The sequence below is a fragment of the Eublepharis macularius genome, chromosome 10 (genome assembly GCF_028583425.1).
Source record: "Eublepharis macularius isolate TG4126 chromosome 10, MPM_Emac_v1.0, whole genome shotgun sequence".
In the NCBI taxonomy this organism is placed as follows: Eukaryota; Metazoa; Chordata; class Lepidosauria; order Squamata; family Eublepharidae; genus Eublepharis; species Eublepharis macularius.
This window is the reverse complement of record NC_072799.1, coordinates 81,080,491-81,096,640: the sequence shown is the minus strand read 5'-3', so window position 1 is coordinate 81,096,640 and position 16,150 is coordinate 81,080,491. Positions and strand designations below refer to the sequence as shown.

At 53.8% G+C, this 16,150-nt stretch overlaps 1 protein-coding gene across 2 annotated transcripts in view; it reads left to right on the top strand.

The window, feature by feature from the left end:
• Positions 1-16,150, top strand: part of KLKB1 (kallikrein B1) — a 39,702-nt gene that overhangs the window by 5,629 nt on the left and 17,923 nt on the right. For both annotated transcript variants that reach the window (XM_054989932.1, XM_054989933.1), the window contains 3 exons: positions 11,095-11,257; positions 12,098-12,201; positions 15,094-15,256. In XM_054989932.1, the coding sequence (XP_054845907.1) occupies positions 11,095-11,257; positions 12,098-12,201; positions 15,094-15,256 (430 nt within the window). The remainder of the gene's footprint in view (positions 1-11,094; positions 11,258-12,097; positions 12,202-15,093; positions 15,257-16,150) is intronic.

The window sequence follows — 16,150 nt, the reverse complement described above, 5'->3', positions numbered from 1 at the left end:
TAACAATTTTATTCACTTCAAAATATTACAGTTCTGCTCGTGCAATAAAAATATTTTTAAAATTGTGAATATGATTCTTCAGGAAACCCTCAAAACGGATATAGTGCAATGTACTGTGGTCTAGTACCTGCCGTTCCAGGGTCAGGCTGTCAGCTGTAGTGGGGTGAAAGATTGAAGTGCCAGAGGCGGCCTGAAAGCCGTGGGTGAGCATGGACCTGCCCCTCACACCCATGCGTATTATAGGTGGGATCCAAGCCAACATTTTTATCCTTCAATGTATTTTTCAAAACCAGACTCTCAATGGAGAAGTTCATGGCTTCAGTGAATCCTTGGCAGAAGTTTGGGGGGGGGGGTAGGGGTAGAGTTTACAATAATTGGCAATACCTTCCTTCTAAATTTGAAAAGCTTTATTTTTTTTTAAAAGTAAATCTTTCATCATATGTCACATTGGATAGTATTATTAACTTTCACGAATGTACATGCATAAATTTTTAGAGCATTAAAAGAATAATATTAGTGTTAGAATTATGAAATCCAGATTCTAACTAGGGCCGTTTCCAAATGGCTTACCTGCACCCGGGACGTCGCGCCACATTGTGGGGAAAACACAAAATATCGCGTTTTCTCATGCGAGTTTTGCGCGACGTCGCATGATGTCATGCAAAACTCGTGCAAGAAAACATGAAATTTCGTGTTTTTCCCGCAACGTGGCGCGACGTCCCGGGTGCAGGTAAGCCGTCTGGAAACGGCCAAGATCTGGAAGCAGGGAATCTATGAATCGATCTCATGCTGCTTTAAAAAAAAAAACACCTGCAAATAGCAGCTGCAAAGATTGTGAATCTGAGCCATGGCACCAGCAGGAGTGGGGTTTAACCCTTCTTCTCCATGCTATTTTCCTGGTCTCGATTTCCCCCAGCAGAGTAGCTTTTTGCTCATGTAAAAAGCAAGAGGGTATCAAAGGGCAGTTCTCCCTGGAAGGAAAATAGCAGCTGGTTTGTGATTGAGTCAATACAGCATGAGGCTCAAAGGGTTAACTTCTCTTTCCTTTCTGTGTCATGATGACGTCGGTTTGAATTGAGATCCCAAGTTCGGGATTCGGTTTCGTTTTCTCAGCCATGTCGGACGCTCCTCTCCACGGGTCCGGGAGGAAGCGCCCGAGCCCCCTGACTGGGCGGCTGATCTGCAAGGATTAGCCCCCAGGACTCCCAGTTAGGGAGGCAGGGTCCGGGACGCTGCGGGAAGAACCCCCCGAAATCTATGCGGGGGGGAATTGCCCGTTTGTCCCTATGGAGGCCGGCAGAGGTGCACGGCACCTTGAGTGCCGCCGGGCAACGAGAAACGGCAAATAAAAGAAACAGGAGGAAGCCTGTAAACAAGCGAATCCCTTCTGTTCTACAAGCGTTTGTGAAGGAGCGGTGGATCTGAAGAAGACTCGCTCTTCCCCTTCGGTGAGTTCCAGAATTTGGCTGGCGCCCCCCCCCCCCCTAAAATGGCTGCAAAGAAGCAAAGTCCCGCTCTGGGTAAGTCAATCTCGGCTACCTTGCAGAAGGGAGAGTCGCTCGAAGAATTGGTGCGCAGGGCGGTGGTGGAAGCCATAAAACCCTTTGTTGACAAGCTGAACGAAACTGATCAAAGGGTGGGCTTAATTGAAAGCGAAGTGAAAACCATTAAGGAAGCAGCGGGGGGGGGGCAGAGAAGTCTGCTCTGGAAAGTGCGTCACTTGTGAAGGCTACGAAAAAAGAGCTGAAGTTGGTGGAGAACCAGCTGATCGGGCTACAGGTGGAACGAACGCAGACAATTTTGCGCCTCCAAAACGTGAAAGAGGAGGAAAATGAGGATCTGTGGGGTTTGGTCTCGGAACTACTGGCGACACCCGCGAGGACAACTAAAGAAGAGGTCAAAAGCGCCATTTTGGAGGTCCGTCGGGCTTCTTCAAAATATGCAATAAAGCGACAGCTGCCTCGCGAGATCATCATTGACTTTTCATTTAAAAAGATTCGGGACACTATCCTATATAACTCATACAATGCGGATTTGGACTTTATGGGCAATAAAGTCAAGATTTTGAAGGACGTTCCATTTCTAGTCCGGAAAAGACGTTTTAAGTACAAAAAGTTCGTAGCTCTTCTGAGGGACCGCGGAATAAAGTACAAATGGTTACTTCCGGAAGGAATATGGTTTGGACATAAAGATCAAGCCTATAAGATATTATCAGAAGATCAACTAAGGGATTTTGAGGAGAAAAACCCGGAATTCCAGTGCACCAAGCAGGAAGAAAGGGAGAAGTCTGAGGGGGGGGGGAGACGAGCACCGCAGTTGCGGCTGCTCAGAGAGAATTGCGTCCGGGACCCAGAAGGGGGAGGAAAGTTTAATTAGAATTTGGAATGTGTATTCTGTATGATTAACCACTCCATCATTATCTTATTGAGCTTTTTTTTTTATTATGGCAGTATGAAGGGAAAACATTGAAGTGTAGTGTTGATTGTAGGTTATCTTCCCTTTTTTTTCCTATTCTCCCCGCCCCTTTCCCTTTTCTCCATCTTTTCCCGTCCCTTGTGATAGTCTTGTGTAGTGTTTTGTATACTGAAAAATAAAAAAATTATTAAAAAAAAAAAGAGATCCCAAGTTCGGCTACATGAGCTTTTTCTTTAAAAGGAAACTATTAATTCATGGATCTCCATCATAACACCTAGTTAAGCCTTTACTCTTAGGGCCAAAGAATGTAAAGGAGATCAATGCTCAGATCTGTCTAGGATGGTTTCATACGGAAGACTTTTCCCGCTGCTCTGACATTCCTTGTCTGTATTCATCTCTTTGTGGCTCCATTGAAGTCAGTCATCTTGCTAGGATTTCCCTGCATTTACAGTGAGTGGTGCCGCTCTACCCTGTCCCACTGTTCACTGACATCAGTAGAAATATCCCTCCATTACCTTCTTATAACAAGGAATTGAACTGATGGGCACTGGTAGGGGGTGTTCTCTCCCCTCTCCCCAGGCTGTTCTTAGAAGGAAAAAAAATACAACTCAACATGGGCCCTGACACGTGAGGGATCCACAAGGGCATGTGGGGGGTATCTCATTTTCCTCCCCCCATTTTCCTTTTCCCTTCCCTAGCAACCCCAATAGTTTGTCCCCTTTTCCTGCTTCCTTCTCTCCAGGGCCAGATCTAGGTTTGCCGGTGCCCGGTGCAACCCTTGTCCAGCCCTATGCACACGCGTACTCCCGGCACTGTGTGTTGACATCACTTCCATGATGTCATCACGCAGGGATGGGAGGCGTGCCACCTGTCCGGGGTGGGCCCTCCCCCCCGGACTGGACCCGACCCCCCACCCCCTCGGGAGCCCACCACCAGCCACCCGAGCCCCGCCCAGCCCCCCAACCTACCTGGGAGCCCACGGCACAGGGTTCGGAGTATATTCCAGAGCGCCAGATAGGAGGCAGAGCTTGGTGCTTGAACCACTGCCCCTATCCAGTCTGAGGCCGAGGGAGCACCTTCAACCTCCCCCTGGTGGTCACCCCCGGGACGGCAGGACGCGGGGAAGGCGCGGCCGGCGGGGCCTCACAAACTGGTGGAGAATGCAGGCACTGGCAGCCCCGTGAGGCACCCGCGCCCGCACCTGCCCACTCCAGCCGGCTGGAGCAGCCCCCGACCCCTCCTGCGCCCGGCGGTGTTGAAAGCGGCGAGTGTGGAGACCCCTGCCGAGACTGCAGGCTCCACGATGGATCTCACGCAGTTTGGCCAGTGGCTAGCCGAGCACCAGGGGCAACTATTGAAGGAGGTGGCCCAACAGCAACTGGATGCGCAAGCCGCTCTCGCGCGTCAGCAGCAGGACGCCCAGGCAAACCTCATCCAGAACCTTCAACAGGCGTTGGCTGGCGCCGGGGCCGGGGCCGCCGGAGGCGCCGGACCCAACCCCAGGCCGCCGTTCCACCTCGCTAAGCTAGGCCCGGAGGATGACGTGGATGCGTTCTTGGAGGCCTTCGAGCGTACCGCCGAGGCGGCAGGGTGGGCACCGGGCCAGTGGGCCTTCATCATCGGGCCTTACCTTACGGGGGAGGCGCAGGCCGCCCTGAAGGCCCTTCCCAAGGCCGAAAGCGCGGACTACGCGAGGCTTAAGGAGGCGATATTGGATCGCTACGAAATCACCCCGGAGACTTACCGGCAGAAGTTCCGGTCCATCGCCTTCCAGAAGACTGACCGGCCTCGCACCCTGGTGGCTAATCTCCAGGATGCCGCCTACCGCTGGCTGAAGCCCACCTCGGATGACGGCCGGAGGATTGCTGACCAAGTGGTCCTCTAGCAGCTGCTCCAGGTGATTCTGACGCGGGCTCGAAACTGGGTGGCCTATAATAAGCCCGCCACCCTGAAAGAAGCCACCACGCTGTGGGAAAACGTGATGGCCGTGGAGCCCCGGGAGCCTGGGAAGCTGGAGCCCCGCCCCGGCAGCGACGGGAGCCGCAGCACAGGTGAAAAGGGGGGACGGGCGCGGGCGGGACCCCGGCACCCCGCCCCTGCCCCGCTGAATCGAGCAACCGGAGGACCCTCGGCCGGGCCCCGACTAGCTCTCCCGCCGCCCGTAACCCCCGCTACGCCTAAGCCCGGCAGCTCAGCTAGGGAGCCGGGAGACAAAGGGCCGTGCTTCACCTGCGGGCAACGGGGGCACTGGAAAAGAGAATGCCCCCTCATGGAGTGCGACCTGGGCTGGGACACGGCCCTGCCCGCAACGAGCCGGGCCCCCCGGCCTCCCCCTATGCTTGTCTTGGTCTCGGTGATGGGTAGGAAGTTGACGGCACTCCTCGACAGCGGGAGCTCCGTGTCAATGATCCGCTCCCACCTCCTGCCCGCAGACCTCCCGGTGGTCCGTCAGGCCGTCATCGCCTGTGTCCACAACCATGTGGAGGAATGCCCCGTCGTCTTGGCCCCAGTGACGTACCGGGGCCAGACCTGCGAGACGCCCTTGGCCCGGGTGCAGGCTCTCCCCTACCCAGTCTTGCTGGGGAGGGATTCCCCCCCACTTCCGCCCCGCCATGAAGACGGCCCTTCCCCCGGATCTGGAGGAAGTTGGGGAGGTCATGGTCGGGGACGACGAAGGAGACGCCGAGGGACACCCGGAGGAGAATGGAATCGGGGATGTCCCAGCCCAACTCCGCCGGGGATGGGGAACCGAGCCCCGATTCGCCGCCGCCCAGGCCGAGGATCCCTCACTGGAAAGCCTACGCCGGATGACCGCGGTAAGTGAGGGACGGGTCCTTGACCCCCGCCGAGCAGGACGGCTACCGCGGGTCATCCAAGTAGGAGGGCGCTGGTACCACTTAGTGAAAGGAGGACCAGGGGAAGTGGCCCAGCTGTTGGTCCCAGCTGCCTACCGCCCAGAGGTCCTCAAGGCCGCCCACGACCACCCCTGGGGCGAAGCACTGCGGCCCGGATTGAAGCCCACTTCTTCTGGCCGGGGCTAGCCAAGGAGGTCAAACGCTACTGTCAGGCTTGCCCGCTGTGCCAGCAGCAAGCCAGCCGCCGTCCAGCCCGGGCCCCGTTGGCCCCGCTACCCATCATCGAGGAGCCCTTCTCCAGAGTGGCCATGGATTTTGTCGGCCCGTTGCCACGGACGCCACGGGGAGCCCGTTACATCCTGGTCCTGATGGACTATGCTACCCGGTACCCTGAAGCCATTCCCCTGCGCGACATGAAGGCCCCGGGGGTCGCCCGGGTGCTGCTGCGATTCTTCGCTCAGGTAGGATTGCCCCGGGAGCTGCTGTCGGACTGCGGGAAGCCTTTCACGGCCCAGCTCACCAGACATCTGTGCCGTACGCTGCAAGTACGACAAATCTTCACCAGTGTCTACCACCCCCAAACCGACGGGCTGGTGGAGAGGTTCAACCAGACCCTGAAGGCGATGATCCGCAAGTTAGCCCATGGCCGCCCCCGCCAGTGGGATTTGTACATAGACCCCTTGCTCTTCGCGGTCCGCGAGACACCCCAGGCCTCTACGGGATATGCCCCCTTCGAGCTCCTGTATGGGCGGCGACCCCGGGGGATACTGGGACTGGTGGGGGAGCAGTGGGCCCCGAGGGCCGACCCCGAGGGACGACCCGCCCCCGAGTATGTTCAGGACCTCCAAGACCGGCTGGAGACCTGTCGGGCCGCCGCCCGGGAACATCTACGGGAAGCCCAGCGGGCCCAGAAGGCCTACTACGACCGGGGAGCCAAAGCTCGGACATTCCAGGTGGGGGCGAAGGTCCTTGTCCACCATCGGGTCATGGGGCCGGGCCCAGGGGCCCCGTGGCGGGGACCCTACCCCGTCACCAAAGTGCGGGGGCCCCTGTCGTATGAAGTCCAGTGCGGGCCGAGCCCCCGACACCAGAAGAGACTGCACATTAATGACCTGAAAGCCTGGCACGAGGCGGAGGCGCACCAGTGCAACCTGTTGCCCGACCCCCTAGAACTCCCCGCTGGCGAGTTGCCGTGGACCCCGAGCGGACTCGCCAAAGAGGAGCCCGTCCTGGACACGGACCTCCAGGACGATCAACGGGTGCAGGCAAGGGCAGTGATCCGACAGAACCCAGGTCTTTTCTCCTGCCGACCGGGCCGGACCACTATGCTGTCTCACCACATACCTACACCCCCGGGGCAAGTGGCAAGGACCCCCTGGAGGCCACTCCCCCTAAAACGGTGGGAAGTCGTGGCCAAGGAAGTGGAGGACATGCTCCGCCTCGACGTCATCGAGCCCTCTCGTAGTGCGTGGCGGAGCCCCATTGTGCTAGTGGGGAAACCGGACGGCTCCGTACGCTTCTGTGTGGACTACCGGCAGGTCAATGCCATCGCCACCTTCGATGCCTATCCCATGCCCCGGGCTGACGTACTGATCGACCAACTCGGAACGGCGCGCTACCTGTCAGCCCTGGACCTCACGAAGGGGTATTGGCAAATACCCATGGCACCCGAAGACCGGGAGAAAACGGCCTTCGCGACCCCCCAAGGCCTGTTCCAATTCAAAGTCATGCCCTTCGGGCTGCATGGGGCCGCCGCCACCTTTCAACGCCTCGTGGACCAGGTGCTGGCCCACTGCCAGGGGTTCGCCCGAGCCTATATAGATGACATCATCATCTTTAGCCCGGACTGGACGTCACATCTACAGCACCTGAGTGCGGTCCTGGCAGCCCTAGCCGGGACCGGCTTGCGAGTCAACCCGCGCAAGAGCCGGATCGGGTTCCAGGAACTCACGTACTTGGGATTCCAGGTGGGTCGCAGGGTCTTACGCCCCGTACCCGACAAAGTCACGACGTTGGAGCAGAGCCCCCGTCCTCGAACCAAGCGGCAGATGCGGCGCTTCTTGGGGCTGGTGGGCTACTACAGTAAATTCATACCCCACTTCGCCAGCCAGGCCAGCCCACTCTCCAACTGCCTGCGCAAGGACCAACCGGCTACCATACACTGGGACCCCGACCGGCTCCGTGCCTTTGAAGCCCTACGCCGGGCCCTGTCAGGGGCCCCCGTGTTGCGGAACCCCGACTTTGAGCAACCGTTCCTCGTACACACGGACGCCTCCGACGTGGGGCTGGGGGCGGTCCTCTCCCAGGAAGTCGACGGTCAAGAGCACCCCGTGTTGTTTATCAGCCGGAAGCTGCAACCGGCAGAAGTCAGATACGCTACCGTAGAGAAAGAGGCCCTGGCGGTGAAGTGGGCAGTGGGGGCACTTCAGTTTTACCTTGCCAACAACCCCTTCACCCTGGTCACGGACCACGCCCCCCTGCTATGGATGGCCCGCATGAAGGACCACAACCCACGGGTTCTCAGGTGGTACCTCTCTCTGCTCCCTTTCAGCTTCCAGCTCCGACACCGTCCGGGACGGCTCCATGCGAATGCGGACTACATGTCGCGAATCCCAGAACATTCCACGGACCAGGAGGCTCCCGACCCCCAGGGGGTGTGTGTGTCCGGGGTGGGCCCTCCCCCCCCGGACTGGACCCAACCCCCCACCCCCTCGGGAGCCCACCACCAGCCACCCGAGCCCCGCCCAGCCCCCCAACCTACCTGGGAGCCCACGGCACAGGGTTCGGAGAGGACGTCGACCCTCGGCTTCCCGGCCGCGCTCCCGCTTGCGCCCCCGCCGCCGCGGGAGCCGCGAGACCTGCCGCCACCGACGCAGCCTTCACAGGGGCAGCGGGGCCCGCCGCCGCCGCTGCGAGAACCGCCGGGTCTGCCGCCGCCGCCGCCGGGAGAGTTGAGCCCGGCGCCGCCGTTGCCGCGGCGGGGCCGGCTGCGGCCGCGGCCGCCTCTCACGACTGCGGAGCGGCCGGAGCCGGGCGGGCTGCCCGGCGGGACGACGGCCGCGCGGCAGAGAAGCGGGAGCGGCGGATGGAGGAGGGTAGCTCCGCCGCCGCCGCAGCCACCCGGGGAGGTGGCTCCGGGGCGAGCGCGGCCCAGCGCGGGGAGGGGGAAAGCCCGGATGGGGCGGGCGGAAGGAGGGACGCCCAGCGAGACATCCCCGCTCTGGGTTGGCTGGATGGCTCCTGGGAGGGCTCCCCGGTCTGAAGCGGCACCGGGGATTGGTGAAGGGTGGTGGAGGGAAGAAACAGGCACTAGAGAGAGGGCAGGGGGAGGAAGGGTGATGGAAGGGCAGGGGAACCAACCAGGCGGGAGTAGCCAGGTGTTAGCGACTAGGGCAGATGGGCCAGGGGAGAGGGTTGGTGGAAAGCCAGGGGGCAGAGCCAGGAGGGACTATAAGAAGGGAGCTCCCAGTGACGCCGAGGAGGAGACGGCTAGTTGGAAGGTTGGACACACAGAGAGAGCGAGTATATTCCAGAGCGCCAGATAGGAGGCAGAGCTTGGTGCTTGAACCACTGCCCCTATCCAGTCTGAGGCCGAGGGAGCACCTTCAACCTCCCCCTGGTGGTCACCCCCGGGACGGCAGGACGCGGGGAAGGCGCGGCCGGCGGGGCGGGGCCTCACACCACCCACGCAGCAAGCTGGCCGCCCAAGCGCCTGGTGCACCACAGAGCTGGCGGCAGCAGCGACGCAGATAGCTGAGTGCAGGGCTGGGAGGTCCTGCGCACGTGGCAAGCCAGCTGCCCCATTGGCAGGGCAGGTGAGGGCCTCCCAACCCTGTGCTCAGCCTGCTGTGTGGCAAGCCGTGGCACGCTCCCAGCGGCTGGCAACCATGCCCAGCACCCCCTATTGGGCAGCGCTGGGGGCAGGCTACCCCCCCTGCCCCCCTCAATCCGGCCCTGCTGCTCTCCTTTCCACCCTCCTACCTATGTTTATCTGCTCCTACTGTTTTCAGTTTTTGCTCCAGAACCAGTCTTTGGAGTTTGCACCAGCGCATGTCTTTTTGTAGGGGACAGTCTCTGGAGTGCAGGACTGTGTGATTTGGCGTGATCCAAAGATTGTTTGGGGGGTGCAGCTCCCCCCCTTTCTGCTTGTGCATTTGTCCTAGGGATAGCCCACATTGAAGCCGTTAATACAAGAACTGGGCTTTGGGGAAGGACCCTTGGAGGGTAGAGCCCCCTGAACATGGAGGTGTATGACGTGTACTCCTCCAAAGTTTATTTTGGGGTGCAGAGCTATTCAATTTCCCCCAATATTTGTGTCTGGATTTGCAAATAAGGAACTAGAAACTGCAAAACAGGAACTGGGATCCAACTTCAGCTTTGTCTCTGGTTAGCTGTTATAGAAAATCAGCCCAAGGGGTGTAAAAGCCCAAGACTGAGAACCAGTATCAAGAGTCATATTAAGTATACAGCAGGATACAGCACCCCCCCCCTTTAAAGTGTTTCAGTCAACGGCCTTTGCCCTATTTATATGTTACACTTGTGTAAATAAACCAGACTATCCGGTACAGCAACAATCCTTTAACAGATTATTCTGTTTTTACTACTCTGCCCATGCATACTATACATTAGCTTTTTGTGGCCTGAAAGGAAATAAAGAGCTAACTGTAATAATAAAAAAATATAACAGGAGTCCACTGGCACTTTAAAGACTAAAAAAAATTATTTCAGTCAGAGCTCACATCACAGAAGTTTATACTGGAATAAATTTTGTTAGTCTTTAAGGTTCCACCAGACTCCAGTTTATTTTGCTGCTATAGATTAACATGCCTACAGTTCTGGGACTTTCATAAAAGCAGGGCTTTTTTTCAGCTGGAATATGGTGGAATGGAGCAGCTGCTGCTGCTTCCCTGCCACTTTGTTTCCAAATGGCTGTGCAAAAGGCTTGGGTTTTTTTGTCTTTGTAAAGCCTGAAACATGCCTTGGAGGAAGGGAAAAGCAGCTATTTAATCCTTTCCTGGCTTTTAAAACCAGGAGGAAAGTGCAGTAATATTACAATATTGCTATGTCACAATGTTACAACGTTGCTACACTTACTTGCCTTTGGGGGAAAAAAGTGTGTGCATACCCCAAAGGAGGAAGGGAAAGCCAGCCATTTAGCCCTTTCCTGGCTTTTAAAGCCAGCAGGAAATAAGCAAGCTTCTGCACACATGGGAAGCAGAACAGCCAGCAGCTTTTTTCAGATGTGGGGATTCCCCTCCCATCAGCTGAAAAGTGGCTGGCTTTTAAAAGGGGGAAACCGGAAGCTCGCACCCGTATTCTGCAGATCTTCTGCTGCCCCGGAAGTGACGTTTTCACAAACTGGTTTGGGAACCGGCGCAAGTTTGTGAAAGTTTGTGGTTCATGGATCGTGAAACTGTACAAACCTCAAACCTCCCAGTTTGTTTGTTTTTTTCAGTTCATGCCCGTGTCTAGTGGGGAATCAAACCTGGTTCTCCAGATCAGAGTCCTGCCTCTCTTAACCACTACACCAAACTAACTCTCAGGCACATTGGTTAAAATTGCAGTATCAAGTTAGATGCACAATCAATCCTTGTCAGCTTTCTGTTGGCACACTGAACAACAGTAAGCATCTTCTGAAGTCTTGTAGTGGTAGCTGGAAGGAAAGATAAAAATCAGCCTCTGCTCCCCCATTTACTCCATGTGTGACAAAAGGACCTTCGACTCTCAGAGACTGTGGAAATCTTGTTGGTCTTTATAGAGCTTCTGGACTCAAATCTTGCAAGATCAAATTTATAGGCTCACCCTTTGTATTATTCTTCCTTAGAATGTGTGCCTAAGATCTACGAAAATACATATTTCCGAGGAGGTGATATCGCTAAGGTCTTAACCCCAACTTTGGACTACTGCCAAATAGTGTGTACATATCACCCAAGATGTCTATTGTTCAGCTACCTGCCAGGAAACGGGACAGAAAATCCTGCAAACAGGTAACGCTCAGATTTGTGTTAGTGTATAATCCTATCAATGGAGCCAGGATATGGTAGAATAATGCAGGATACAACAGGATACAGCAGCTGAGGCTAAACAGATTTGGGTCTGGTCAGTGCCTGGATGGTAGACCACCTGGAAATCCTACGTGTCACTTTGATTTCCATAACACAAGAAAGGTTAGGTATAAATGCAGTAAATGTAGAAGTGGTTTTACAGTATAACCTGAGCAAACAAGAGAGATTCCTGTTACTAAAAATTCACTACATTTCAGCAGTAGGGCAGGACACTGTGTATTATTTGGGGACAGTCTCACTGCAGTTACAGAGTCAGAGATAAAATTAAAACAAAGAAATCTTTTCTCCCTGCTTGGAGAAAGGGGAAAGGGGGTCCAAGTGAACTATCTGGTGAGAAGAGAGGTGAAAGAGAAGAAGGTGAGAAGAGCATCCCCAGGAGAGAGTCTTCAGATACTGGTAATATTTCCAAATAAGGAACAGATGGAGGAAGGTCTTGAGTAGGAATAATGAAGGCAGCCTTAATTGCCTCACTGAGCTGGAATTTGTGGTAGGAAATTCCCTACTCCAAATTAGATTACCAGGAATGTCTTAAAATATTATTGATTAGGTACGAAGAGGTCCTGAGTAATGGTCTGAGGCGTAGGTAAGGAAGATGCTTGTTTCTGAGGCTACTGTTGTTTCCAGAGAATATGATGAGATTATGTGGAAGCATACCAGATCAGCTGGCCTTGGTTACCAAGGTGGAGAGGAAGAGACAAAGACTAAGAAAATGGAGGCTTGATGGTAATGGCAACTGTCCTCTTCCCCCCTCCTTCAAACCAGGTTTACATGCTTCCTGAAAGACCATGGTAATCAAGTGTTGCCAAAAATACATCTGGAAGGAATTACCTCAGGACATTCCCTGAAACAATGCCCTCAAATAACTGGTAAGAGCTGCTACTCAAAAGTTGTTGAAGGACTACCCTGTGAGGTAAATTTTGGTGGGATCCCAAACTACTATGTTTAACACACATCTGCTTCAAGAACTTATAGCCAGATGTCACCTGCGATGTTCCCACTGGGAGCTCAGTTCTCAAACATTTGGGACCCCAATTCAGAGCAGGGCTGTGGTACATAGGGTGAAGGTGCTCCTTCCTTCTTCTCTGTGCTCTTTCCTGAACTGAAACATCTCAGGTGGGCGTTTTATGCCCCAGTAGCAGTTGTATGTGTATGTATTGATAGAACCACTAACAGAGCAAATAGCACCCTGTCATGGAGCAGGGAGGCTTGTGGGGGCATAGCGTCCCCTCCCAGAAATACTCCAGCCCAGGGCTTTTTTTCTGGGAAAAGAGGTGGTGGAACTCAGTGGGTTGCCAGCACAGGGGACGACTGTTGCCAGGAGGTGGTGCCCCTGGTACCACACAATGACATCACTTTGGGTCAGCTGGAACAAGGGGGAAGTTTTTAAAAGTTTAAATCACCCTCAGCAAAAATGGTCACATGGCTGGTGGCCCTGCCCCCTGATCTTCAGACAAGAGGGGAGTTTAGATTGCCCTCTGTGCTGCATCTGGCGATCAGGGGGCGGGGCCACCAGCCATGTGACCATTTTCAAGAAGTGCCGGAACTCTGTTCCACTGCGTTCCAGCTGAAAAAAAGCCCTCCTCCAGCCCCACAGACACACCCCCTTCCCTCCTGCCAAGGCCTTAGAGTTTATTAAGAGTGCAGGTCTCAGCTATTGCCTTGTACCTGCTGTCTTCTTGCAGAATCTGTAGTACACTGCAGTGCCCATGAGTTCCAGGCCACCAATTCAAAGAAAAGATCTCAGGGGCTGTTTTCTCCCAGGGAGTAAGTTAGGGGCCAACCTCCTGTATAGGAAGTGAGTTCAGCAAAAAGAGGCCTAGAGAGAAGGCCCATACCAGAAGAAATGAGCTCAGCAGTGTATTTTAATCTCATTTTGTATGGAGTCTCTGTATTTAAAATTTTATATTTTATATATGCCAATAGAGGCTTGCTTGACTTGACTTGAGCTCAGCAGCAAAATCCTGAATGTGAGTCCCTTAGAACTTGCTCCTGCTTGAAGCCTCTTTAACTGAGGCCTTTCCAGGAATATAACAGTTGTCTGGAACAGGCACAAGGGCTTCCAAAAGGTTTCCTTTGCTCCCTCTTCCCTTTAAGCTCCACAGCCCACTAAGGGCCAAGCTACAAGTGACAAATGACACTTGAATGGCAAGTGTATTTCTCCCTGTTCACTTGCCCTCCACTCAGTACACTTGCCAGGCAAGTGTCTTTCGTCATGTGTAGCTTGGCCCTATGATTGCAGTGAACAAGAAGCTACATACACTCCTCCCAGCATGCGAATGAAGTAGTTGCTTTGCTCCACCCAGTAGTTTACATTCCCAAAGTTCTACACACACCTTTTTATTTTACAAGATGGGAAAATTGGGATGGGGGAGAACATCTGTGAGCAACAGTTTTAAAAGGGTTCCCCCCCAAACCCCTTTTAATACATGAAGGAGCCAGCAAGAAAACAATAGAGCCTCCTAATGCAGCTGACTGGTCCCTAAAAGACTTGGCCCTTCCTGGGTGAGAGATCCTCTTCTTCTGGTAGTTGCTTCTCTGCTATGCTGCTCCCGGGAGAGGAATACCATTCCCCTTCAAGAGCGAGGGGTAGGGTTGTCAGGTCCCCTGCCCTCGCCCCCCACCCACCCCGGTGGGAGATCCGGGGCCCATCTCCTACTGTGTTCTTTTCCTTTTTTGTGCATGTGCACAGTGCGCACGCTCCTGGCTTGCGCGATGATGTCACTTCCAGGAACAGACATAATCGTGTGGGACACAGGCCACCCTGGGAGTGCTCCTGCACTCCCCAGAAGTCTTAATCATGCCTGATTTAGCCCAATTTATGCCTGATTTGGCCCCAAATCGGGCTGAATCAGGCCACTGCAGAGCGCTATGCAGTGCTCCCATGCTCTGCAGTAACCGGATTTGCACCAATGCCACCCTCACCAGCCAGGTAAGCAGGGGCGGGGGGATGGAGGGTGGGAGCAGGGGACCCCCCCATCCCCAAGAGGGGACTGGCATCCCTAGCGAGGCTTATACTATGACTCAGCCTCCTTGGTGATAACTGGCTTTCCTTTTCTCTCCAATTTCCCTTACTCCAGTCCTAAAGCTGGGAAGGATCTTGGGAAATGTAGGCCAGCAGGAGAATTGGCAGTCAGACCTATTGGAATTTTATTCTAAGCCTCAGGCTTCCTTGAGGCCTACAACCGCAGGATCATGACGCATCCCTATGGGTTTTTCAGACAGGAAAAAAGCAAAGGGGGGGGGAGGAAGGAACCTCTTCTCCCCACAGTCCTGATCTCAACGGGCGCTTGCACGTTTGCGAATTAAGTCTGCAGTGGGCAACTCGCAGCTTATATCTAATTAAAAATTGTCGTGCTGGATACAGATAAAACATAATGTTTATCAGTGGTTAATGTTCCCAGCTCTGGCTTTTTCAAGGGATTTCTTCTGCTCCTTGCCTTGAGAGCTTCAGAAGAGACCCTTTTGCATGTGCTTCTGCCATCTGAAGCTGGGCGAATAACAATCCAATCCATGCCCTTTGCCGTCTTGTGGTATCCTTTCAGGATGGATGCTGGCATGAAGCTCTTTATTGGTCAATTCAAGCAGCATATTCCCTTGCAACCAGGTTATTTTTCTCCTCTGCAGCTACTGATGCGACGTTTGACAATGTTGCACACCACAGGCCTGCAATAAATATTTTAACAGGAACACTAACAATCCATGTGAGTCCATTTTCTTCCTCTCTTTGATACTGCGTCCCCCCCGCCCCCCCCCCCCAGCTTGCAGCCAGGAAGTCTATAAAGGACTGGACTTGCAGGGAGGAACAACTTACAACGTAACCATTGAAGACAGTTATCAACATTGCCAAAGAAGATGCACCAACGAGGTTCATTGTCAATTTTTCACATATGTTTCAGCATCAAATCAAAGAGCAAACTTTAGGTAAATGATGTTTGTACTCTTTCTTTTTAAACCAGAAGGGTAACAGTGGATGTTTTGACCCTATGGATCAGTTTTAACAAATCACAGCTTGCCTACAGAATTTGCCTACAGAATTTGCTGTGTTGGCTTAAAGCAACACAGCAAATGAGACCGGAATAGTCTGCTCTGATACTGTTGCCATAAAATCCCTTGTGGATCCCTCCTTCTGGCAAGTACAGGGGTCACAAGAGAGGGAGGTGTCCCCATTGTGAGACAGTTGGTGGCAGGAAGTAAGTTCTCTGCATGTACCAGAGAATCTGGAGAGGACAGAACCGGTCTCTCCCATGAAAGATGCGCAGTCAGAGCCTTTTCCACTGCTTTGCAGAGTGTGACAAACTTGGGGAAGGGGACATGAGTCTTTCACTTAGTGCTGGACAGCCAGGGACAGGTGGTTGTTAGTTTAGCCAGCAGTGACGTCTGTCACTTTCTGGCAATCACATTTGTGGACCATAGGCCTGAAAACACAAAACGTTGCATAATGAGTACCATGGAAGCTTTTCTTGACAGAGTAAACATATCATGTTTGAGGTAGCTTTCCAGAGTGTACAAGCTGACAAATGGTCTTATTTTCTAAGTCTTCTGTTTAATCCAGGGGTTGCCGTTGTTAGCCTTTCTCTTAATCAGAGCTACCTCCAAGTAATGAGAAATATCTTGATCTACTCCCCTGCAGGCATATTTCCAAGTTTTGTTCTGTCACAGAAATGGAACATGGACTAGGAAGAGCATTAGAAACGATCAGCTCTTCTGTATTTGATCACAATAAAACTGTTTAATTAAAAAAAGAAAGAAATGATCAGCCAAGCAGCAATGAGAAAATCCTATGAAATAAAAAGCATTTTAAAAAAAGCCTGGAGC